Source organism: Mauremys mutica, chromosome 4 (genome assembly GCF_020497125.1).
Source record: "Mauremys mutica isolate MM-2020 ecotype Southern chromosome 4, ASM2049712v1, whole genome shotgun sequence".
NCBI lineage: Eukaryota > Metazoa > Chordata > Testudines > Geoemydidae > Mauremys > Mauremys mutica.
In genome coordinates, this window is record NC_059075.1 from 70,017,520 (window position 1) to 70,042,237 (window position 24,718).

The 24,718-nt window shown below is 42.4% G+C and overlaps 1 protein-coding gene across 9 annotated transcripts in view; it reads right to left on the minus strand.

The window, feature by feature from the left end:
- GPHN (gephyrin) overlaps positions 1–24,718 on the minus strand; it is a 602,360-nt gene that overhangs the window by 205,186 nt on the left and 372,456 nt on the right. For all 9 annotated transcript variants that reach the window (XM_045012253.1, XM_045012256.1, XM_045012255.1 and 6 more), the window contains 2 exons: positions 13,640–13,734; positions 1,279–1,345 (listed from right to left, as the gene is read on the minus strand). In XM_045012253.1, the coding sequence (XP_044868188.1) occupies positions 1,279–1,345; positions 13,640–13,734 (162 nt within the window). The remainder of the gene's footprint in view (positions 1–1,278; positions 1,346–13,639; positions 13,735–24,718) is intronic.

Here is a 24,718-nt window from a genome sequence, read left to right on the forward strand (position 1 = left end):
AGGGGGGGGGACAGAAAGACAAAGAAAGGATATCAGGTTACAAAAACACTTCCTTTATGAAATTTCACTACATATTTTTTCCTTTATTTTTCAGTAGATCTCATACTTTATCACTTGTACATATTTCAGGTATTTGTTAAAATAACTATTTCTCAGTAAGTTGTACCCCCTTTTCATCATCCTTTGTCTATTTATTTGCCTATCTTTACATTGTGAGTAACTCAGGGCAGAGATCGTGCCTTCTTTTTGTTTGGATAACACCTAGTACATTGTGAGTCTACTGGAAATAGTAAATAAAAATGATCAAAAAAACAATGCCACTCTGTCTCCCCCACAGTTTAACACATGGGACATCAATCTCTAGAATCTAAAAAAGGGGCAATATAATATGTTGAAATAATGTTGTCTCTTTGGGATTACCATCTATAAATTGTCCAAACTTCTTAATATTCATTTTTTAATTTTGCTTAAACAATGGAGGGAAGGGATAGCTCAGTGGTTTGAGCATTGGCCTGCTAAACCCAGGGTTGTGAGTTCAATCCTTGAGGGGGCCACTTAGGGATCTACAGCAAAAATCAGTACTTGGTCCTGCTAGTAAAGCCAGGGGTCTGGACTCAATGACCCTTCAGGGTCCCTTCTAGTTCTGAGATAGGTATATCTCCATATATTTATTTCATAGTAAATGTGGGTTAAAATTCTTATTTTGATGTGAATCTTTCACAGCTGTGACAGAAACTCTAAAATATAACATAATTAGGGTAGTGTATTAGAATCAGGAAATGAAAACAACTTAAAATAGAAAACTGACCAGTTAGTTTCACTGTCCAAGCTGAGTGAAAGGCAAAAAGAAAACAAAGTGCATGAAGGGTGAAAAGTAACTTTGAGTTTTAAAATTCTTTCAGTTGTAATAACTCTGAAATTCAATAACGAAAGAAGAGATTGTTTGGAATATATTTATCTTCATAACAGTTTAAAAACTGTTGCCCTACATCTTTTTTTCCCCTTTCCTGACCAAAATTGGTAGTAAGAAAGAAATGAATTCCTCGTACACAAGACTGAGCTGGATCTCCTATTTCACCCTGAGAATCAGAATGTAGAGTCTTGTGGCTGCAGAGAGCAATGCGCTTGATCCTGTTTTTGGCTATATTAACACATATATACATGGATTTTTGTAAAATTGGTTGTACAGCTAATTTTCTGCCATGTCAAGCAATGTGAAGTCCTTCTTATAGGATGGCAGCAAGCTCTAAAGGTAGACTCAATATAAACACTTCTTACCTGTGACCCTTTCTTGCTGCCTGGCAGGTTAATTATGAGAGTTTTTCCTCTGATTCCACATACAGGTCTGAAAAGAAAGAGAAACAGGGTGAAATGTATGCAAGTGCCATCTTTCATGGGAAAACCCCATCGTGAAAGGGCAATTATAACTAGTCACCAGTGCCTGCCAGTTCAGTTTGCCTGCTCTCCAAATGCCTCATGGTCACATTCTAATCAAGGGTTGAATTAGGACAGGGGTTGAGATGTGCTCAGAAGAAACAGGACCAGAAGCAGCATCAGGTAAGGCAGACAATCAGATTTCCACATTTGATCAAGTGTAATATAAAGACATTGATTGGGCCAGAGCCCCATTTGGCATAAATCTGTTTAGTGCCATTAACTTCATTGTTTAGCTACATCAAATAAGGATCTGGCCTATTTGCTCAAATGCTTTGGTTTGTGTACAACTTGAGTAATGGTTCCGGAAAATTATTTTGACTAGGAGCTAAAAATAACAATAGGTCACTCCAAGTTCCATTTGTTCTATTTTATGTTTTTTAATTACAGTATAAGAAAAGAACAAAAGGAAATAATAATAATTCTCATATATAAAAATTTAATCAGGAGGACTGTTAGAACAGCACCCTGGATAGAATGGTATCATATTCATTTCAAACCTAAAGGGCAATTTTCAAATCTTATTCTCCCCATGAGTCTGCTTTGCACTCCCAAGAGGCATATTCAGCAGTGAAAAAGCCAAGATGAAGTGATGATTTGCAGCAGAGAATTTGAGATTAGAGCCTATCTCATCAGCACGGAAGATCAAAAATGAATAATACTACTATTGCTAAGCAGTTATGTAGATGACTTAACATTTTCAAAGAGCTTCACAACTTTAACCATTTATTCCTCTGGCACCCCAGATTACAGCTCCATTTTAAAGATGGGGGAAAAAGGAAAAGAGATAAGTGATTTGCAAAAAGACAAAGAAAAAGTTGGTTTCCAGACCTCGGAATCAGCCTGGATCAGGCTCTCAATCCTGTTCTCAGACAATGTCTCTACCGTACAATATAAAATATGGGATATATAATAAATATTACTTTTATATTTCAATACCACATTCGGTATGTCTACACTGCATTGTAATCCTGGGTCTGTGGGACCAGTGCTTGTGGACTTGGTGTTTCCAAGCTCATGCTTGAAAAAACCTGGGTTTATAGTTGCTGGACCTGGGTCTCACAACTGTGCTAATGCATCCATATTGCACTATGCAGACCTTCTGACTTGGATCTGTGGCTTGAGTTGTGTCCACACTGCAAAATGACAGGGCTCGGATGTGAGTCTCAGCAGTACTCAGGATCCAATCCCCAGGTGGGTCCTGGGACCAGGGTCCTGAGTGCTTGCTGACCCAAGCCAGACAGATTGTGTGTGGACAGTAGGGGGAGTTGGGCTAAAAACTGAGACTAAGCCTGGGTTTACAATGCAGTGTACACATACCTCTAGATGCCTGAAGTCAGGATTGAGGCCCTGTAGTGTATCTCTTTGCAGAAAGAGTAGGCAGAATACCTACCCCTAAGAAAACAAGTGATATATAAAGGGAAGAAGAGATGAATACATCAAAATATATATAGGTAATTATATACAATGTACAATTCCTTTTTAAAAACATATCCTGCATTATATCTATATCTATTCATTAGATATTCCTAACTGTCCCAAACCCTAACTATAATTTACAGGTGAACATATGTAGGCATTTATGTCAAAAGTGGGTTCTGAGAGGTATTTGAAAAAGGAGGGTAGTGGCCTTAAGGATCAGTTCAGGAAGGATGTTCCATGTGTAAGTGGTGTCATGGAAGAAAGTGATAAGGTGTTTTGGACAGTAGGTAAGTGGGTGGTCAACGATGACATTATTAGCAGAGCAAGGGAACTACTCACATGAGTTGTCACTCATGTTTGTACATATTTACAGGATCAGCCCCTAAATTCAAAATTTTACCCACAGGTATCTATGAGTGGAGACAGTGAATACATCATAGGATGGAGTCTGCCTTGACACTGAAAGTAAAGAAACATCGTGAGCCTTGCACAAATGATGCCCCAGATGTACATCTGTAGCCCAATACAAAGTCCATTAGCATCACCAGAGTGCACTACAACCTATGGGACCATGAAGCGTTATCAGGAGAGGTTTTTCCCCAGAACTCAGCTAAAGAACATTTAGTCAAAACCAAGAGAAGAGGGAGAAAAGTTGCAAGTCCTAGAAGGTACCTGCCCTTCACCAGGCAACCTCAACATAGTGCAAATCAGTCTACTAGCAATTTAGATGCAGTGATGTTATGTATTTGTGGCACAATTTGTCCTTATTTATGCATTAGAGAATCCCATCAGATACGAACAGATGCATATTTTCCTCATGACTTCATTTCAATATAATAAGGTGCCATGGGATATCCTGAGAGTCCTTTCCAACCTCAGTCACTGACTACAGCTGATACAGGTCTTCTTAACCACCACTGTGCTGTATTATATATTACATTTACAATCATTGCCAGCTTCCCCACTAGCTGCTGAGGAAGGGTACAGTAGCAGCAGCCAGTCCTGTTTACTTTTGTCTTCCTCTCCTCCCAGCACTTCCATCCTGTTTACTTATATAGTCCTAGCTGCTGGATATTTCTATCCAGCTAGCCTCTCAGCTGTATCTTCTCTCATTTAATTGGTTTTAGAGTAGCAGCCATGTTAGTCTGTATCCGCAAAAAGAACAGGAGTACTTGTGGCACCTTAGAGACTAACAAATTTATTTCAGCATAAGCTTTCGTGGGCCACAGCCCACTTCATCAGATGCATAGAATGGAACATATACTAAGAAGATATATATACATACAGAGAACATGAAAAAGTGGAAGTAGCAACCAACTGTAAGAGGATAATTAATTAAGATGAGCTATTGTCAGCAGGAGAAAAAAAAACACTTTTGCAGTGATAATCAAGATGGCCCATTTTAGACAGTTGACAAGAAGGTCTGAGGATACTTAACACGGTGAAATAGATTCAATATGTGTAATGACCTAGCCACTCCCAGTGAATTAATAATTTGCAAAGAATTTATACCACAAGTTTTATTTTTTCTATTTGTTAAATATTTGAGAAGAGATTGAAAACTTCTTGTAATTTTAGATTACATTGTTTACAAATAACATTTATTCTATGGCTTGATATGCAACATCTTAAATTTTCAGCTACACAGCCAGGTTGTGATTGGTTTCTCGCCAGAGCGTATAAATCTTGTTTCTCTTCTCCGACTGAAAGATTGAATTTTGGTATAAATGCTTTCAAAAAGTAAATCTAAGTGAGTACTCAAGCGTGTGAACCTAAAGTTCACTTCCTACAGACATTCATACTAGTAAAACTGTTTTGCAGGAAAGTCTGCAGAAAACAAAGACAAAAGGGGCATGAAAATAGCAAAAGCCAACTCATGTAAAAAAAGTAGGTGAATTGTATTGACTGCCTGATTGCAGCACTTACCGAGCTCTGAACATTGTTCATTAAAAATATTGGACATATGATGTTTGCTTTTTACAATTTAGTTGTCTAAAATGTTAGTGGTAGCTAAAGAGCAAAAGTGAAGCCACCGTGAAAACTGCACACTGTAAATGCACCAGGAGTCCGGTGGCACCTTAAAGACTAACAGATTTATTTGGGCATAAGCTTTCGTGACTAAAAAAACACTTCTTCAGATGCATATGAAGAAGTGTTTTTTAACCACGAAAGCTTATGCCCAAATAAATCTGTTAGTCTTTAAGGTGCTACTGGACTCCTTCTTGTTTTTGGGGATACAGACTAACACAGCTACGCCCGATACTATCTCCAAAATGGAAGCACATAGTCAACCAATATGTGAGTAATTTTAATTGTTCCTGTCATTAAGAATCACTGCTGTAGGCCTTGAGTCAGGACAGCCCTTACGTGTTGTTCTGAATAGGGATGTTTTCTTGAATCAGCGCCATAGGGAGGAGTTTGCCTGTTCTTCTTTTTAGTAAAACATTTAAAAAAAAAATACAGTTATTAGATGTTGCCATGGAGTCATAAGAGTACCTTCCAATTTTATATAGCAAACTGAACACGTTTTTAGTGAAAATCCTAGGGTGTGGTGGGAGAGAGCAAAAAACAAACACCTAGGTAAAAGCATCATTCTGGAAAAAATAAGGTGTCACAATTTTTTAGCAAATGAAAAGGTAAGCCACAGAAAATGAGGAGGAAGGGGAAAATATATTTCTTCGTGGGATGTTACTGAACATTTAGAGCCAAGGACCATAGCTGATTTATGAGGGAGGGAATTTCCCTGGCTTTCTTCCTACACAAATAATTCACTGTCTTAATGGCACTTCGAGGCTGCACTGCATTTTCTGACAGGGTTACAAATTTCCTAATGACAGGTGTCAAAATGTTCAGCATTAAAGGGCACAGTAGCTTTTCAGAGCCTCAGAATGAGCCTTTCATGTCATTGCTAACTTGACTCACAGAGAACACGAGTCTTGCTGTGCAGTTCAATTGTGTTTTATCTTATAGTCTCTGTACTGCCTCATGCATTAGCATATTTCAGGTGCAATATTGCTCAGTTTAGAAATCTCTTCCAAGGGAACTGAGTAACAGCTTAAGGTTACTAGATATCTTGCAAAGAATCAAGTGGCAATTTGTCCACTTGACAACGTGAATTGCATGTTTAACAAGAGATAACAATATTTCCTTCCTCATCCCTTTCCCCTTCCTAGTCTGTCACAGGAAATGGCATGGCATGAAAAATGAAGATTACATTGTGCATGTAAAATTACAACATTGTCAACTCTTGCATTTTTTCATGAATGATAGCATTTTGGGTGGAGGTGGAGCCAGTCTTACAATGAGTGAGAAAATATCCAGCCCTCCTTGAGCAGTGGTTCTCAACCTGCAGCCCAACAACCACACAGCTGCTGCCCATGTGATATCCTCAGGGCCATACAGGTAGTGTATATATGTATATGCCATATATGCAGCTCTCTATGTGTTATGTGAGCTGCATCCACATCATATATAGGATGCATGCCACAGCAGTAGATTTTAGAGGGCTTCCAAACAATAAGCCATACATCTCCACCTGGCAAGGCCTAGGTGGGATACAATGTATAACAAAACTCCACATCACGCAGACTAAAGCAGCAGGCAGCAAGAACTGCAGTGGCCTCTATTGGTGACAAATGGAACAGCAGCCCAAAGCTTACATTTTAGGTTGCCAAGTGTGGCTTCTAGCTGGTGAAGCCAGATCTGGACATCAATTCCAGGTCAGCCTGAAGTCCTGAGCTACCCATAACTTCCAGTGAGACTGTTGGTGTCCGTAGGCCTAAGTAAACCAAAGTTGTGAATTTGGGCCTGAGTGAACCAAAGTTCTTCCATGCTGTGAACTTTAACCAGCCTAAGATGCTAACAAACAGCAAGCAAAATGTGTAACTGTCAGCTGTCTTAGCTTGCAGCTGCAGGACAGTTTGAAACAGCAAAAAGCGGTGGGGAGGAGGAGGAGAAGGGGGAGGAAAATCTGCATGCATCTGTGCTGTGAAGGCCATAGATAATTATGCGAATGAGAACAGTTCTAACAAGCTACATTATAGTGTTAAGTGTAACAGTTGCAAGGGGGAGGGAGGAAAGGGGAAAAACAAGGGGGGTATAAATGCTGGGACCCCGCCTGCGCGCGGCTGTGCAGGATTTGAGAATGCTTTTTCTCCCTGGCACCTTTTTGAGCTCAAATAAACTTGGTTTGCTTCTCCACCCTGGTGTGTTAATTAGTGCGATGCACACCGGGCAACGAACCCCCAACTGTTGCTGTCCTCGGGCCCTCTGGGCTGGCAACAAGACCATGCAACGCAAATAAAAGTGCTCCAAAATTGTAGGACCACAAAAATACTGTGATAGTTGGCAACTCTAAAGCATACCAAATTTCTATGGATACTTGGTCGTTTTGGTGATAAATGAGTAATATCCCTCAATGAGGCACACTTGAAAGATATGCAGTGGGCTACAGGCTACCTTCAGCTGCATGAAGAGGATAGCAAATTGTTGCAAAAAAGGAGACACGCTGAGAAGGGGATGTCCAGATACTGGGACTAGAATCTAGTGGTGGAGCCGGGGTGGACGGGTGGGTGAGAAGAAACAGCAGTACCGAGGATTGATTGGAAGCTGTAGGGAAGGGAGAGACAAATCATATGAGAACCATGGAGGTCTGAGACTAGCTGGAGAAGGAGAATGGAACAAACAAATCAGGGTGGGGAGAATTGTGACTGCTTGGACAAGGAGACGGACTGGGATGAGAAGTCTGAGTGGAGACTGGAACTGTGTATGTACCTAGCCAATAATACTTGGTGATTACCTATACAAAATCGTAACCCAGATGTTGGGTACATCTTTTCCCCAACTAAATGAAGTTTTTAGTGTCCCTGTTTGGATGTTGATTTTATATGGCCCTGGTTTAGGGTGACCATACGTCCCGTTTTGGCCAGGAGAAGTCTCCTTTTTCAGCTTTGCCCCAGCCGTTCCTACTTTTTCACCAAAACTGGGCATTTGGCCCAGCTGCAAGGCAGAGTGGAGAGTGGCAGCTGCTGCTCAGGGGTCAGCTGAAGGCAGCACTGCCCACCAGCAGCACCGGATAAATTTGCTGCTCGTGGGCAGCATTGCCTTCAGAACTGACCCCCACATGTGGCCCAGAGCTCGGGCGCTCAGCACCATCCGTGAGTGGTGTGGGAGGGTTGTTCTGGTGAGCCTTGTGCACAGTGGAGGGGGAGGAGGGGAGGATGCATGATATCCATTGGAATGGTACGTGGTAAAACTGTGTCCCTACAAAGTGATCTGAATCTCAGAGGGTTGGGGGGAAGTGACTTAGAGGCAGGAGGGATGCCCCAGGAATTCCAATAAGGCACTGCAGGAATGGATACGGCACTGGGGCCCAAATATGCTGACTCCACTAAGTTCTCTCTCTTGACCTGGTTCTGTACCCATTTTCAGGGCAAGTTTGAGAGGATGTCCACAAAGATTCCCAGCCCAGAACAGCAGATGACATCAGTCTCAGTGGTTTTGTTGACAGTACCAGAGTTGATGGTACCAGGGAACTTCAATCCAGGGCTCAAGCTCTATCTTTGGTACCCAAGCAATTCTGAGAGGGCTCTGATAAGGGTTGACAATGGTCTGAGACCTTCTTGCTGGAAGAGGAGCTCTTTTTAGCTTTCGATGGCCAAGGTGGAGTTTTATCTGTATTGCTCTGCATCAACCTTCCAAGTTCAGAGGCAGGTCTCAAAGCACACTCTATAAGAAAATCCCACAGCCTCACCTCTCTAGATTGTTCAGTCCTATTTTTGAAGGATCTCACATCTGGCACTTTCTCTCTCCCAGACACTTTAAGAACTAGGAATGAGGGCTGCTAACAGGTGCTAACAGGCGTTGTTACTCTGAAGATGGAATAGTGCTTAAAACTGGGTGACTTCAGCATGTTGAAGCCCTGGTACCAAGCTACTGCTCAGAACAGAAACCAAGACAAATTTTAAGTAAATTATTCTAAATGGGACAACAATAGTACTAGCTAACTAACAATTATATACAACTAACTATACACAACTAGAAAAATACTTCTTGATAGAGGTAAAAACTCTGTGAGCAAGAGCACATGTGAGGCTCCAACTACCAGCCCTGGGTGTCGAGAAGAACTGAAAGTGACTCCCTCTTTATAACCTTGGCTGGGGGTGCAAGGAGGATCAGAGTGAATTCACTGCCCCAATGGGCATTACTGTGGCTTCAGTGCACAAAGTATGCATGCATTTAATGTGGAATAGACGTGTAATCACTCGAAGAAGAATGGGCTTTTGGTATAAAGGTGGAGGCTGAACTGACTTAGGGGCCCTCTGTTGATCCGCAGATTAACATAAGACTGTTACTAAAACGGAAAAACCCTGCTGCAAGAGTTGAAGGACTGGAGACATACCAGGGTCTCGATGTGGAAGATAGTGACACCTGGTAAGCCTAACATGTGTGCAGACTGTATATTGTTTTGCTGTATGTTTTCCCTGCAATGCTTTTGTAAATAAATGTATTGTGCTTTTGAAAGCTGGCTGGTCATCAGTAAAGACTGTCATAGACCCTTAAGACAGCAGAATGGGAGGTTCTGCTAAAACAGAATGGGATGAGCACAATGAATGGCAGGGGGACTGCAAGACTAAATCCTCGGCCTTGAGGAAGAGGGATGTGGGTTCTGACCCACAGAGAGGTGATGGCTGGGATGCCCTTGAGCAAATCACAGAGGGGACCAAGAGTGCAGTTAACCCTGGAACTGACAAGAGGCATCTCAAGTTGGGCACCCAGAATTAGTGTATACCTTTGAACTTCATTTCAATATGCCTCAGTTCCCCATCTGTAAAATGAGGATATTAATACCCCTTTATCTCACAAGTATTGTGAAAATAAATTCATTATTTGTGAAAAACTCAGATATAATAGCAATGACCACCCCTAAAAAGCCCATGAAGAAATTAATCATTTTGTATTCGGAGCAGGGTTTGAATAGTGTGCAGTACGGCCTGGGGCCATACACTGAATAAGGAAAAAACAAAAAAATAAATAGTTGTTCATTAGGTGATCATCCTTTATTGTGTGCACTGAATGAACCTGGGTCAGCTGGAAAAAATAGTATGTGATCATGTAATTAATGACTGTATCATCATAATGCATACACACAAGGGAGCCAAATTAAGGTTGCATGCACAACCTTAATTCTGGCATCTTCTAACTTCTGAGTGCTTGATTTTGCAACCTTTATATTCCTTTAATATCATTTTTTCTGTGTAGTAATATTAAAGGAAAACTGCAGATGAATTTTAGGGGGGAAACAGATTGAAAAACCTAATATGACTGCAGGTAATGCTATCTTAGTGTAAAACATTTTGATGAAAAAATTATTTTTGGATTTCAACATTCCCTACACAGTGCTGGAGAGCCAAACCCAATCATGCTAGTGGATGAGAATCAGAGTGTGAAAGTGACTAGACCCAAAGTGAAATTAAACAGTCTCTTTCACAGTCTAAGCTGAGTCAAAGAGAGAATACATTACACTGTAAAAACTAACCTTGATATTTGAAATTATCCATCTTAATAATCCCATGCATCATAAGTAACTCAAAGAAATATTTTTAAACAAAGAATATAATTCTTATATTGACAGTAGTCCAGGGGCTTGTAAAATTCAGTGCACAATTTCAAAGCTTCTCTGTATTAATGTGAACCACTGCATGCTTTTTAGATTCTGCCTTAGTTTATGTTCTTTCACTGAGCAAGATATTTTGTATGGAGAAGCTTTATAAATTATTCCTGATATGCATTCATATTACAGTTTTGCCAACCCCAAGACTTCAAAAATCCTCAGTCAGGCCCCAAAAAATCATGAGACTGACTTAAAAATAATTTTTTTTATTTGCCTTCTGGCTTTTGATCCTTTAGAGTACACATTGCCAAGCTTTCCTCTGCAACCAGGAAGTCTAGAAACTTTTATTTTTAAAAATGAAAGCTCAGATTCTGACATAATCATATGATTTCAGGAGGACGAGATTCCAGAAAACAACAAATATTGCAAGACTTGCAATAAAACTGCAAGAGCTGGCAACAATTTATTTAAATAGGCAATTAAACACACTGGGGGCAGGCCTGTAAATGAGAAGATACAGTGATAGACTAGCACACAAGAACAGCAAGTTACCCAATGGAGCTCCTGCTTGGCAATCTACTTCGTTCCTCATTTATAGATATGGAAAAAAAGACACAAAACTCTGCTGATCTTCTTTTCCATGAGACAACTATACCATAATAATCATATCTTACATTTATTTAGCATCGCAAAGGATCCCAAGTAGGAATCACTTTTTACATGGTACTTAAATGCAGCCAAGTCTAGGGTGGAATTCAGTAGCCAATTAACAGTACATGGAACCATTACACTACAGTTTATAAGGGAACATGAAAAATAATACCATAGCCAGTCGGAATGAGAGAGAATTATTTAGAATTGGCCAGAACATGATGTTAAACATTTGTTATTATACAAAACAGTGCCAAGCAATTCTTTATTCACAAAAATGGTGAGCATCTTTGTGCTTCCTAGCATAATGCTGGAGCATTTGTGCAGCACTAACGCATAAGAAAATGACCTACTGATTCACTAATACAATTTTCTGCAGCACCTGTGGTTTTCCTGAGACTTGATGGTGTACATGGCCTGGAGTTAATCTAGCTAAGAGAAACCATTTGCTGCCTCAAAGGGTTGGTGTGTCTTTTGGCAGACCTGGGGCATCAGTGCCTGTAACCAGTATCACCAACCAAGCCAAAGGTAAGTATTGTAGCATGTGAAAGTAGCATGTAAAAAGTGATTCCTACTTAGGATCCTTTGCAATGCTATCTAAATGTAAGGTATGATTATTATGGTGTAGTTGTAAAGAAGTGTACCAGCTGCATGGACATTCTATTAATGTTTTGGAAAAGGTCTAATTTCAAAGGCCTGTATAATAAAGCTCTGTTTCTCAAGATAATGTGAAAGACTTTAAGATCAATGTCCCAGCCAATTTCCTGCTTGTCTGCTAATTTCTGTATTTAGTGCTTGAATTGAGGGGGGGGGGGGGAAGGGGGAAGGAAGGGGTTGAGGGGGAATTGTCTGGAGCAAGAGAGAACTGGTATTCTCTTTGAAACAACCAAGTACAATAATTGTATTTGAGACACCTAGGGATGTGTTAGTACGGAAGGGGCATTCCACCCTTCTCCCCCACAACACTTGGGAATGGCTGAAGTTAAGGGACACTTTCTCCTCTTCCACTCCATGTACACAGGAGAAAGGACAGCATGATGCATTCTCTCTTATCAACATTAAACATTATATCCCTGCTTTTAGCCATGTTGTCCATGTGACTCACCAAAGCCTGACAAGCTGTGCAAAGTCAGCCCCACTGTAATCCCACCTTACTGGTCAGAGCTGACAACAAAGGAGCTAAATTATCCCCTTCCTCTGCTGAAATCCGTGTGTATCCAAAAAAAGAAAATTATTTCTCCCAACAATATACAATAGCAGATATAACAGATATGGAAATGAAAACACTGGGTGCAGTGGACAGAATCTAATTATGCTAATATCGTGTTGCCTTTTCGGATACCCACAATGGGACAAAGATTTAAATGGAAACTCTCAAATCACTTGAGCCCTCACAATTGCAAGCATCTGAGTAAGAATTATCCTCAGATTTTAAAATCACTTTATTATTCATGATTACAATACTTGTTTTATCCATCACTGTAATTGAGAATTAAATAAAATAAAAACCATTGCAGACATTGTTTCGGAGTTACCCTGACATATTTTTGCTTTGCTGTTTCAGAGACATATAAACAGCAATCACATGTTAACTAAGGCTTTGTCCACACCACACAGCTTTTAGCAACAAGGCTGTGCTGCTAAAAGCCGCGCAGTGTAGCTGCTGTTTGTCAGCAGGAGAAAGTTCTCCTGCAGACAAAAAACTTCCACGCCCTAAGAGTGGCACCAGCGCTTTTCGTCCGTAAAAGGTAAAACTTTTGTCGCTCAGGTGTGTGTGTGTTTTTTAAGACCCCTGAATGACAAAAGTTTTGCCAACGAAGTTACAGTGTAGACAAAGCCTAACAAAAACTTGTTGATTCTATTAAAGCTCTGCCATTATAGAAAAAGATCAGTCATGATACTGAGAACCTCAAGAGAATAAATGGTAAAACCTATGTTTCTTTTAGGGCACACATGCAAACATAGGATTGTGGGAGAAGTTGTTGTTTGAAGGAAAACACCAACAGGGAAAGAAAAATTATCAAGCATCAGATAGTAAATTACAAAATTTAACAGTTAAATGACTAAAAACTAAGCACATGTGACAGTGCCACTTTTAACTTTCTGTATTTTCATACAGATGTTCTTTGCTTATGCTGGAACATGCTGGATTGTCAAAATAATACTTTTAAATTTATTGTACTAAAGGAAGTGCTTTGGTGCTTTACAAGCTACATATACAGGAATTACTTCACTCATCCCTGAAATGCAATTGCACTGGGTTGGAATCAAGCAGCTATTTAACAATACAGTTTGGAACAGGATGTACAGGAGGATACATTAACCAGCAGAAACTACAGGGGGAATTTAAGGAGGCAGAATGCAACTACCAGACATGGAATTTGGCCACCTATCTGGGCTTGAGACCCCCTGTTCTTAAGATATGTGCCAAGCATCAGTTCTTTTCTGTGCAGTCATTCCACCACCTTGAATATTTCTAGGGAAATAGTTCACTTTGTATTTTGTTGGTAACATTCTTACCTAGAGAGCATGCCCAGAGGAGTAACATTAAGTGATCCCATCAGCATTGCCAGGGCCATCCCTGGGGCCTCTCGCTCTATTACTTCTTTAGTGGCCTGTAATCAAAGATTAAACAGCAGACTGAGTGAAAACAACGAAAAGAAATGAAAAGAAATGTGAAACTAACTAAAGTTTGTATAAGAACATTCCCCTTTTTTCTTAAATGTGATCAGCATGAAAGTTTCAGCTGTGAGTGTTACAAACTCAGAGCAGAGACAGTCAGCTTTCCTGAGGTCTTCCCCTCTTGCGATATAGAAGATGCCCATGACAAAGACTGGATTCTGAAATTCATCCCCTAAAGAATATTTTCTTGCTCGTGTAAAGAAAATAAACATAACATGGAAAATACAAAATCATTGTTAGATTCAGTGTAACAAATTATTGTGAGAATACTGAAAGCCTTGTGCTCTGGGATCTTCATGTTTGCAGGGCCTATTAAATCCCACTGCATGAATAATGACAACTTCCTCTATTAGGAATGAAATAGCATTTGGCAACTAAGCAAGAAGACTAGTTCTAAATGCCCCCTCATTATCATCATGTGAATTTTCCTGTTGGCTTTTTTCAGGGGAATAGGAGGGGGAAGTATAAAGCAATCTGAACAGGAGCAGGGAAAAGAACCTGCTAAATGAAGCCCATGTAGCAGACAAACAGGAAAAATAGTGAAAATGAAAATGATAATGGCCAGGGGATGGCAGAAAGCTGCAGCCTTCCCTATCAATTACATCAGCAAAGTGGTGGTTCCAAACGAGCCAGTGGCATTTGTTCAAAGGCAGCCCATATGTATTAGGCATCAGAGGATAGTGGTACAGTCACAAAATTTTCACAATGTTTTGCATGTAAGGAAATAGGTGAGAAATTATTTTTAAGGGATATGCATACTTTTCTGCTGCCACTTCATAATTCAGGATTTGTCATATAGGATTAGATTTATCTATTCTAGTCTCGAACATCTAGCACTGGCCAATACCTGATACTTCCAAAGAAGTTTCCTTTCTCTCATTCCTTATACGTGGGGGATAAAAACCTCCTGATCCTTGCAGAGACCCGTTTATGATCTGAATCATGTTACTGGATTACCCTTTTCTTACCATAAATAGTTATGAATGTTACTAACTCTCATAAAATGATCAAACCCATTTTTAAAAAATGCAACAAAACTTCTTTGTGCAGTGATCAGTAGAAGGGACAAGGAAGTAAGAAACTCCTTGTTAGGAAGGTCATTGTCAATATACTAAATATTCTTTGCATAAGACTTTGCATTTTGACACACTGAAAGAATTAAAATAAAAAATAATAGGTAAACGATTGCATGGAAAAGTAATATATTACAAATCAATTACATTTACCCAGCATGTTTCATTCAGAAGCGGCAGACCCCAAATTGCTTTGCAGGCTGTGGGGTAAAATCTCTCTTTAAGTCCCATAAGAGAACATGTTACAGGGCAAACCCTAAAAAAAAGAATATGCCTATTGCATATTGCTTACGCAACAGGCATTACCACTAGCAACATCTTCCAAAGGTAAATATAATGCCAACAGACATAACATATAACCACAAAGAAAAGACCCCAATCTCTCATCAAGATGCAAACTGGTATGTGCACTCAGTCCTGGAAACTAGAAGCTTAGGCTTATGCTAAACTAAAGAATTTGAATGCAATAATAGAAACAACATTTCCCTTCAATTCATGCATATAGTATACATTGTACAATATCTGCCATCTTCCCTTCAGAAACAGAAAAGGCATAAAAATGCAGCTTCATGTTTTCATTGCCGCAAAAAGGAAATGGGAAGACATGAGTTGGAAACAATAGAAACAAAGCTCAGATCTCTATGTTAAATAAGATGTTCTGCCAAAAAATATACCTGGTTTCAATCACTCACTGAAAATCTAAAAGATTTGGTGCGTTTTGGAAGAAATATACATTACAGTATTGGGACAAGTTACTTAAAGTGCACCTTACTAAGAATGAAGAAAGTAGGCCCTCTAATGAATTGTGTATATATGTGTATATAAAATCACATACACCTGTATATATTATACACATATATGCCTTTTACCTTCAAGTAATAGATATTTTCTAAGTTATTGAAAATTAGTTTTAAACATAATTTATATATTGAGATCCCTTTTCTTTGCCCTTGAGCACAGTGACACTTTGAAGATGTCATTAGTTAACATTTGAAAGAGGCTTCAAAGATAGTGCAAGATACAAAAGAACGCCACAAACAACGACCTTGTGGTCCAGGGAATCCTTCAGTGAATTCAAGCACATTCTTTAACTTCATAAGAAAAATTATCTTGACAAAAAGTTATTGCTAGCAGGCAGACTGATTATTAAATATGCATCGTCTACACAATGCTAAAATCTGAAAGGGCAACAAGCCCAGATAAACCATCTGACCTTTGTACAAGCCACTAAATATACTTCATTCTTAGTATGTATGCCTTCATCTATTATTACAGGCATACTTCTGCTAACAGGAGAACATTGCCTGTTCTCACAGCATAGCTAGATGGATTTAATGAAAATGGCTGCCGCTAACATTCCTCCCAGTGCCATCTGCTGTTTAAATCAGCCACCTGAGACTCCACTCTTGGGATGTCTTTAAATAAAACATAGATACAATATGTACAAATCAGTGAGCAAGAAGAATTGCAATCTTCCTGAAACTGAGACGCATGCAAGTTAAGTAGTTGTACATATGATTGAAATAACTGGGCCTGAGATAGTTTGCAGACCATTTTGTGTTCATCTGTAACACTCTCTTTGTTGTTATTTTCAACTAGTTATTTTATTAGAGAGCTTTTAGCCACCTTTCCTAATCCTTCCTCTGTGGACTGGGGCAGGAGGAGGAATGTCAATATAACATTTACATCTGTGTCCAGCTTAAGAGCTAACAGGCAGATATATTTACTCTCTTGCATACAAATCACTAACAAAATAAGGTGACTCAGCATCTTGATATTACACCAATACTCTGGGAGTTGCAGTGAGGCAGTAAAACTCTGTTTGATAAACTACTTTAGATAATTTCCTGAAAAGATCAGCAACCAAATATTAGGCCTAATGAAGCCCACCCCTTTATTTTACATCACAATTCATCATTTTCCTTCTTAACCTGACAGGATTGAAGGGCACTGGTTTTGGGACAATCTGCCAGAGGCAGAACATGAAGACATATTTACACTAGAAAAATTAGTATCTATAGTACAGCAACAGCCAGAAATAGTGCAGTGGCACTGGCACTAAGCCACTCATGTAGATGGACTTTAGGTGTTTTTACAACATCAGAATTGTCAACTATCATGGTTTTAGTGTGTGTCTTGCAATATTTACTTTTTGAAATTTTAGTATCACATTTTCTCATGACTGCAGGCATTAAATTTGTGAATTTTACTTCATTCAGAAGGCCAATGTCTCTCATTACTTTCATTGGGGCTGAACCTCAGTCAAGGCAGCTACCGTTTCCTTCGTTCTCTGTTCATGGAAGTGAATATGTTTGTTATGGTCACAGTTGGGCTTCTGCGGTTGTGGCAGTACCGGGGCACTCACCAGGAGGAAGACAGGGAGTATGAGGTGCTTACTGGAGGAGACAGGCATCATTCCAGCAGATCCGCTGATCCCCGCGTCTGACTGCGCATGTGGGCGCATAGCCTCCTCCATCAGATACTTGCAGAGGAGAAGTTCTCTAGCTTCTCAAGTCCAAGGTGGGAACCAGAGGCAGACGGAGCAGCGGGAGATGATGTGGGCTTTGCTGAGGCAGCAGAGACAATGTTGGTGCTCGTCACTCACAGAAAAGCTCACAACTTTTGAAGCCGGCTTGCTAGGGCATAATTCCCAGGAGCTTTGGTGGGGGAGGAACAAGTCCTAGAGGGGAGCCTAACTAAGAACGTAGCAAAGCCAACTATATACAACTAAAACACAAGTAAACTATATACAATAAGTAGGAATGGGCAAGAGTTCTCTTAGCAAGCTAAGAGCACCAAGGAACAGGGGTTCTGACTCTGGCCATGCAGCAGTAAGAGGGATCTAGAACAGCGTTGACCCACATAGCCTTGGACGCAACATGTGGACTATGCATGATGCATGTGTGGGTCAATGGACACTACTGCAAACAGTTCCAGCTCTGGTGCATGGCAACACATGTGAACCCATGACTGGAATACATATAGGGACCATACTCAAAGAAGAACTGAGAGGAGACAGTGGAATGTGGGCTGCAGGTAAGATTGCCACCTGTCTTGAATTTCACAGAACAGTTTCAAAATTGTAGTGACTGTCACACATCCCACAAGGCTGTTAATCAGGCATGTTAAAGTTCCAATTTTGAGTGACAGCAACCTCTCAAGATTTCAGACCCTGTTAGACCAGTATGGAGCTGGCAGAAGGCCTGGAATGATCTCAAATAAAGTAATACATAGGGTGGTAAACACTGAGTGAGAGAGGAGGTTTTGGGTGGCCTTACCTTCAGATAGTCTACCTGCAGTAGCTGCCACTGATTGAAAATGTGTCAGGAGTTGAGTTTGTTCATCCCCAACTCCCATGTAACAATAATGGTGGCAATTCCTTGGGGACACAGAGTGGCAGGATAGGGAGAACAGAATAAGGAATGCAGAATGGTGTAGGGACTTCATTCACAGAGCTATCAAGTTGAGGCCTTCAGTAGCATTACATCTATACTTCTATTTAAAGTATTGAAAATCACTGGCAAATACAAAATTTAGTCAATTTGCATAAAATGTTCATACAATAGGATCGTACGTCTGTGGGATAAGTAATGAGAAACACTGAGGTTGTTTTGCTTCTGAGATAAATTAATTATGCTGGATCTGCGTGTAAAGACCTGGCTCTGGGTTTGTTTTCATTAGTTAATTAACTGTAATTAGGAGAAGGAGCTAGACAGGTGTGTCGGATGTTAATTATCCCAACTAGTTACAGTTGTTTCTGTTACCTTAATTAACCAATTGATCATTACCTGATTGCTGATTGAAACTATGTATAAAAGCATGCTGGGATAGAATAAAGAGAGCTCTGCTTACAATCGCATTTTGGCTGTCAGACTCCGTTCCTGTTCTGTGGTCCAACAAATGGTGACCCCGATGTGATGATTGAAGAAAGTGTTGGTGGCCTGAGTTGATAAAAAGAAAAAGAGGGACGCGCCTGAAGTTTCAGCGTCGGGCGTCCAAGAGAGAGAGGGAGAGAGAGAGAGAAAAAAAAAAAAAAAAAAAAAAAAAGCCGCAGGACGTCCGAAAAAGAAAAGCGCCCCTGAGTGTCAAGCGGCGGCTGCAGGGCGTCCAAAGAAGAAGGACGCATCTGAACAGAATTGTACGGCTGGGAACCATAAAGCGTCCAAACGGAGAGAAGCACCTGAAGCCCAGTGCCGAGCGGTAAGCTGCAGGGCGTTTAAAAAAAAAAAAAAAAAAAAAAAAAAAAAAAAAAAAAAAAAAAAAAAAGGGGGCACACCTGAATCTAGAGGTGAGCACTAAAAATGGGAGCCGCTGCGTCTGCAGAGGAGAAAATGGTGCATGAAATTCTGACACGCATCACGGAGCGACGGGGAGAAAAGTTCCCCTCTGATGCATTATCCCGCTTACTACAGTGGGGACGTTCAAGGGGACTTTCTGTTTCACCCAATACCATATTTGATAAAACTGTGTGGGAGCGGATGGGCTGTGAACTTTGGAAATCAGTGGCTCAGGGTGACAAGGAAGCCTTCTCCCTGAGTCCAATATGGAAGAAGACAACAGAGATAGTGGAAGCCTTTGCAGCCGAGGCAGGAGTACAGGCGGCTCTCTCAGACCTTTGTCACCCAACGCCCGGAATACCCTCCGTTTTGCCGGTTGGAGCCAGGGATTTTTTTGGTGGTGAAGACACAGTAATACCCTTGGCTTCCGACCCCTTCCCTATGGACGATGTTGCCTCTGCTACGATGCCATTACCTTCCAACGTAGCTATTGGCCCTGATATAATTGATCCTGCTTCGGTCCCGCTACCGCCTGATACACCCGAGCCTATGGAGACAACTTTGCCATATGCACCCCTTTCAAAGCCGTGCCGTATCCACGGGACTTGGGGGTGTCATGAATGCGGGGAAGCAGAGGAGGCTCGGGTGAAACATATGCCATCACAGCCATGTTCTGATTTCACTCAGTTTACCCGGTCTGATGCTCTTTATGAGGAACTGCAGCGCCAGGGTCGACAACTGCAGGCCATTTTTAACAAATTGGATCAAAAACAAGGTTTTCCAGCTGGATCATCACGGTCAAGTCTTCACGAGTGTTTTCGTCCGACTTGCCCTTCTGCCCCACCTGACCCCGGGGACCCTCCGGACCCAGTACAGCGTTGGCATGGGGTCATAAAGGAAGCCATCCTTGAAGGACTGACACCTGAGGCCTTTCCAGTAATTACGCCAGACCCTCAACATCCTAATCACCGACAATGGGCCCCTTTGGATTGGAAATTGATCCGTGAGGCACAGAAATCAATTATGGCTTATGGACTAGATAATCTATATGTACAGTCTCTTATTGAACAGGTATTTACGGGCCAGGCGATGTGTCCATATGATGCAATTAAACTAGCTGATCTACTTCTTACACCCACGCAAAAACTGTTGTGGAAAGATGATTGGGCCAAGAGAATCGACTTGGCCCTTGTCCACAATCTGGATCTACCGGACGGTGATCCCCGGCACGTGGCCACTACTGAGATGCTTTTGGGAGCCGGTCGTTTTGCTGACCCACATCTGCAAGCCCGTCTGGACCCCCGAATACTGCAGCAATCACAGGAACTAGCTTTGGCTGCCTTTAAGGCGGTGCCCCAGATGGGGAAGCCGAACCCGCCCTACGCTAAAATTACTCAAGGCCTATCAGAACCATATTCCACCTTTTTGGATCGTCTCCGAGAAGCTATTGATAGATCCCCTAATCTGACGCCAGAAGCCAGGACTGCAGTTGGCCTTGATCTCGCCACCCAGAATGCGAATCCCACTTGCCGCCGTATCTTAGCTACTTTGCCCAAAACTGCGTCCCTAATGGAAATGATTGAAGCATGTAATAAGGCCACTATGTTTGAGGAGACGGATAAGGCAGCAATTCATGCTGAGGCACAGGCCTCTGCACTAGCCGTGACGTTACGACCTCTGCTCGGGCGACGATGGGGGGCTAAAAGATCGACCCGGCCGGCTGGCCCTTGTTTTAGTTGTGGAAAACCCGGGCACCTCTGGCGGGATTGCCCAATGCAAAATGGGCAGCGAACCTCTGATATGTCATCTAGAGCTGCAACAGGCGCTTGTACACGACGTAATAGGTTTGGGCAGCGAACCTTTGATATGTCTCCTAACTCTGCAACTGGTGCTTGTGCACGATGTAATAAGTTCGGACATCATGCCAATGATTGCTGGGCGCGTTACAAGAAAGATGGAACACCGCTGCCGGGAAACGGATCACGGAGCGCCCCTCGGAGGAGCGCGACGATACAAGTACCTCCACCTACCAACCCGGCTGCCTGGAACACCTCACCGGAGCAACCCGTGGCAGTGCCGGAGTGGACCTGGCCACAGCATCAGATGTAGTTCTAGAGACTGATAAAGTTCAAATTCTTCCTTCTAACACTGATGGCCCATTAGGATTTGGACTAAGTGCTCTTTTGATTGGCCGTTCGTCTACATCAAAACAGGGTATTTTTGTTTTACCTGGCCTTATTGACGCTGATTATACCGGGAACATTGGGATAATGGTACGTGCCCTCTGCCCCCCTGTAACTATAATTGCTGGTACGCGCATTGCTCAACTAATACCCTTCAAGGGATGTGTACCCCGATCGACCCCGATTGATCGTGGGTCCCGAGGATTTGGATCCACTAGCCCTCCCCAAATTGCTTTTGTTATGGACATTACTTCGCGCAAGCCCACCCGTACTGTTCGGCTTCAAGGGTCCGATGGGCGGCAGATTATTCATGACGCCTTGCTGGATACAGGGGCCGATGTGACTATAGTCCCCGCTCGGTTTTGGCCGGAATCTTGGCCCTTGCGGGATGCCGCCACACCGGTGACCGGCATTGGTGGGACTCAATTGACTCGCATTAGTGTAAATTTCATTACCATTTCTGATGTGGAAGATCCGGCCACAAGCGCAAAAGTTCGCCCCTATGTAATGCCGGCTCCGATATGGCTTTTAGGTCGGGACTGTTTAAGTCAGTGGGGCATTGTGTTGCAAAATTCACCTTTTGCTTAGCGGCCACTGAGGGGCGACCGATCCTACAACTGGAATGGACAACCACCACGCCGGTCTGGGTCGCTCAGTGGCCGCTGCCTAAAGATAAGCTCGCCCGGGTGCATGAACTTGTGCAGGAACAATTGGCTATGGGCCACCTTGAACCTTCTGTTAGCCCTTGGAATACCCCTATTTTTACCATTCCCAAAAAGTCTGGGCATTGGCGTTTGTTACAAGATCTACGCGCTGTCAATGCTGTTATGAAGGATATGGGTGCCCTCCAGCCTGGGCTGCCCACACCTACTATGCTTCCGCATGGATGGCCTCTGCTTGTTGTTGATTTAAAGGACTGCTTTTTTACCATTGCCTTGCATCCCGCGGACCGCGAGAAATTTGCCTTTTCTGTGCCTTCTATAAATAAGGCTGCACCTGCCCGGCGGTATCAATGGACTGTTCTACCACAAGGTATGAAAAATTCTCCTACCATTTGTCAATCTTATGTTGCTTGGGCTATAGCACCCCTGCGATTGGTGCACCCTGATTGGATTATTTATCATTATATGGATGATCTTTTGTTTACTGGCGCCCATTTTGCTGTGGATGTGGCGATTGCTGAAATTGACTCAGTTTTGCGAAAGGCTGGGCTGGTAATTGCTCCAGAAAAACTTCAGCGGCAAGCCCCATATCGGTATCTTGGTATGGAAATTACGGATTCAATTGTACGCCCGCAGAATTTGACCTTTCGGATGGATATTCATAATTTACATGACGTTCAGCGCTTGGTGGGCGATTTGCAGTGGGTTCGCGGTCTTTGTGGTATAACTAATGAGGATCTTGCACCCTTGGTTCAACTGCTTCAAGGTGGACGTGCTCCGGATGAACCTCGCTCTCTGCAGAATCAGCACCAGGTTGCCTTACGAAATATTGCAGATAAACTTGCAACACGTTATTCGGGGCGTATTTATCCGGACTTGCCCATTTTTTTGGCAATTTTTTCCAAAGATGCCTCTTTGGAAGCTTTACTTTTTCAATGGCATGAGGCCCTTTCCGATCCACTGGTGGGCATTGAATGGCTTTTTCCACCTTTGCACTATACCACAACTGTGACTACGCGGCTTGATGCAATTGCTCACCTCATTTCTATGGCCCGATGCCGTTTGCTGGCCATTGCAGGTATTGACCCTCATACCATTTATTTGCCCTTTGATGATGTTACTGTGACTCAGTTGCTTGCTACTCACCTTTCTTTTGTACTTGCCACCATGGATTACGCTGGTTACTTTAGTAGCCATTTTCCCTCACACCGAATTTTTGCTACCACGCTTCCTCTGGAAAAAGCCCTAATGTTGCGATCTAGTCCAGTTGCTGGTCTCACCGTTTTCACCGATGCCAGTGGCAGTGCCCAGCGTGCAGGACTTCTTTGGTTTATTGACGGCCATTGGCATCACGAGTTTGTTCTTGCTGAAGGCTCCCTGCAGGTTCTAGAGCTTCGTGCTATTGTTCGCACTTTTGAAAAATGGCCCGATACCCCTTTGAATATTGTCAGTGACTCTCTGTATGCTGTAGGTGTGCTTCAGCGTTTAGAACGCTCCCTGTTGGGCCGTGTTACGAATTCTGTTTTATGGACTGCTCTTCTTCAGTTATGGCATCTCTTAAATGCTCGACGGTGCCCTTATTTTGTTATGCATATTAGGAGCCACTCTGGATTACAAGATGGTCTTGCCGAGGGCAATGCGCTGATTGATCAGTTAGTTGGCGTTGCCCATGTTCCGAATTCATTTGCCCAGGCACGGATTTCCCATGAATTTTTTCATCAGTCTGCCCGTGCTTTAGCACGTCAGTTTGCGATTTCTATTACTGACGCTCGTGCTATCGTGGCCTCCTGCCCTGATTGTCAACAGCATGTATTGCCCCTTGTATCTGGTGTTAATCCCCGTGGCCTATTGTCACTTCAAGTTTGGCAGTCTGATGTTACCACGTTTGCTGAGTTCGGCACCTTGCGCAATATTCATGTTACCATTGATACCTTTTCTGGCTTTACTTGGGCGACAGCTATGGCCTCTACTAGCTCTCGTGATGTGATTAAGCATTGGCAAGCATGCTTTGCCGTGATGGGGGTTCCTGCCCTCATTAAGACTGATAATGGCGGGGGTTATGTTTCTCATCGCACTGCCCAGTTTCTTTCCCACTGGGGTGTGCAGCATTCTACGGGTGTACCTGGCAATTCTACTGGGCAAGCTATTATTGAGCGTGCTCACGCCTCTTTGAAGGCGCTCCTCTTAAGACAAAAAGGGGGGATTCGTAGTGAACGGGCAGACGCTTTGGACAAGACGCCTGCCGCTCGCTTACTGAAAGCTCTTTATGTACTCAACTGGTTACATGTTGGTAAAAACAACCAGGTGCCCCCTGCAATTAAACATATCAGCGGGATGACTGGGGAAGAGCAGGGTATGGCCCCCCGACCCTTGGTCAAGTGGTTTGACTATCAGCAGCAAATATGGAAAGGACCAGTTGACTTGCTAACATGGGGCAGGGGTTATGCGTGTGTTGCCACTGATACAGGTCCCAGGTGGATACCAGCGAAGTGGGTCCGGCCTTGGCTGCATCCTCCGGAGCGACGGCAGGCAGATGCGGAGGAGCCTCACGAGACGCGCTCAGACGTCGCGGAACCAGAGCCCCCGGAGGAGAGCTGTTTGTTAGCTTTGCCAGGACTTTTTCAGTCTGATCCTCCGTGAATCAGTTACTCGCTTGGAATGATTTGTGTCTGAAAGAAAATTTGTGTGGCTATATAGGTATTTAGTGTACCATGATGTTTTG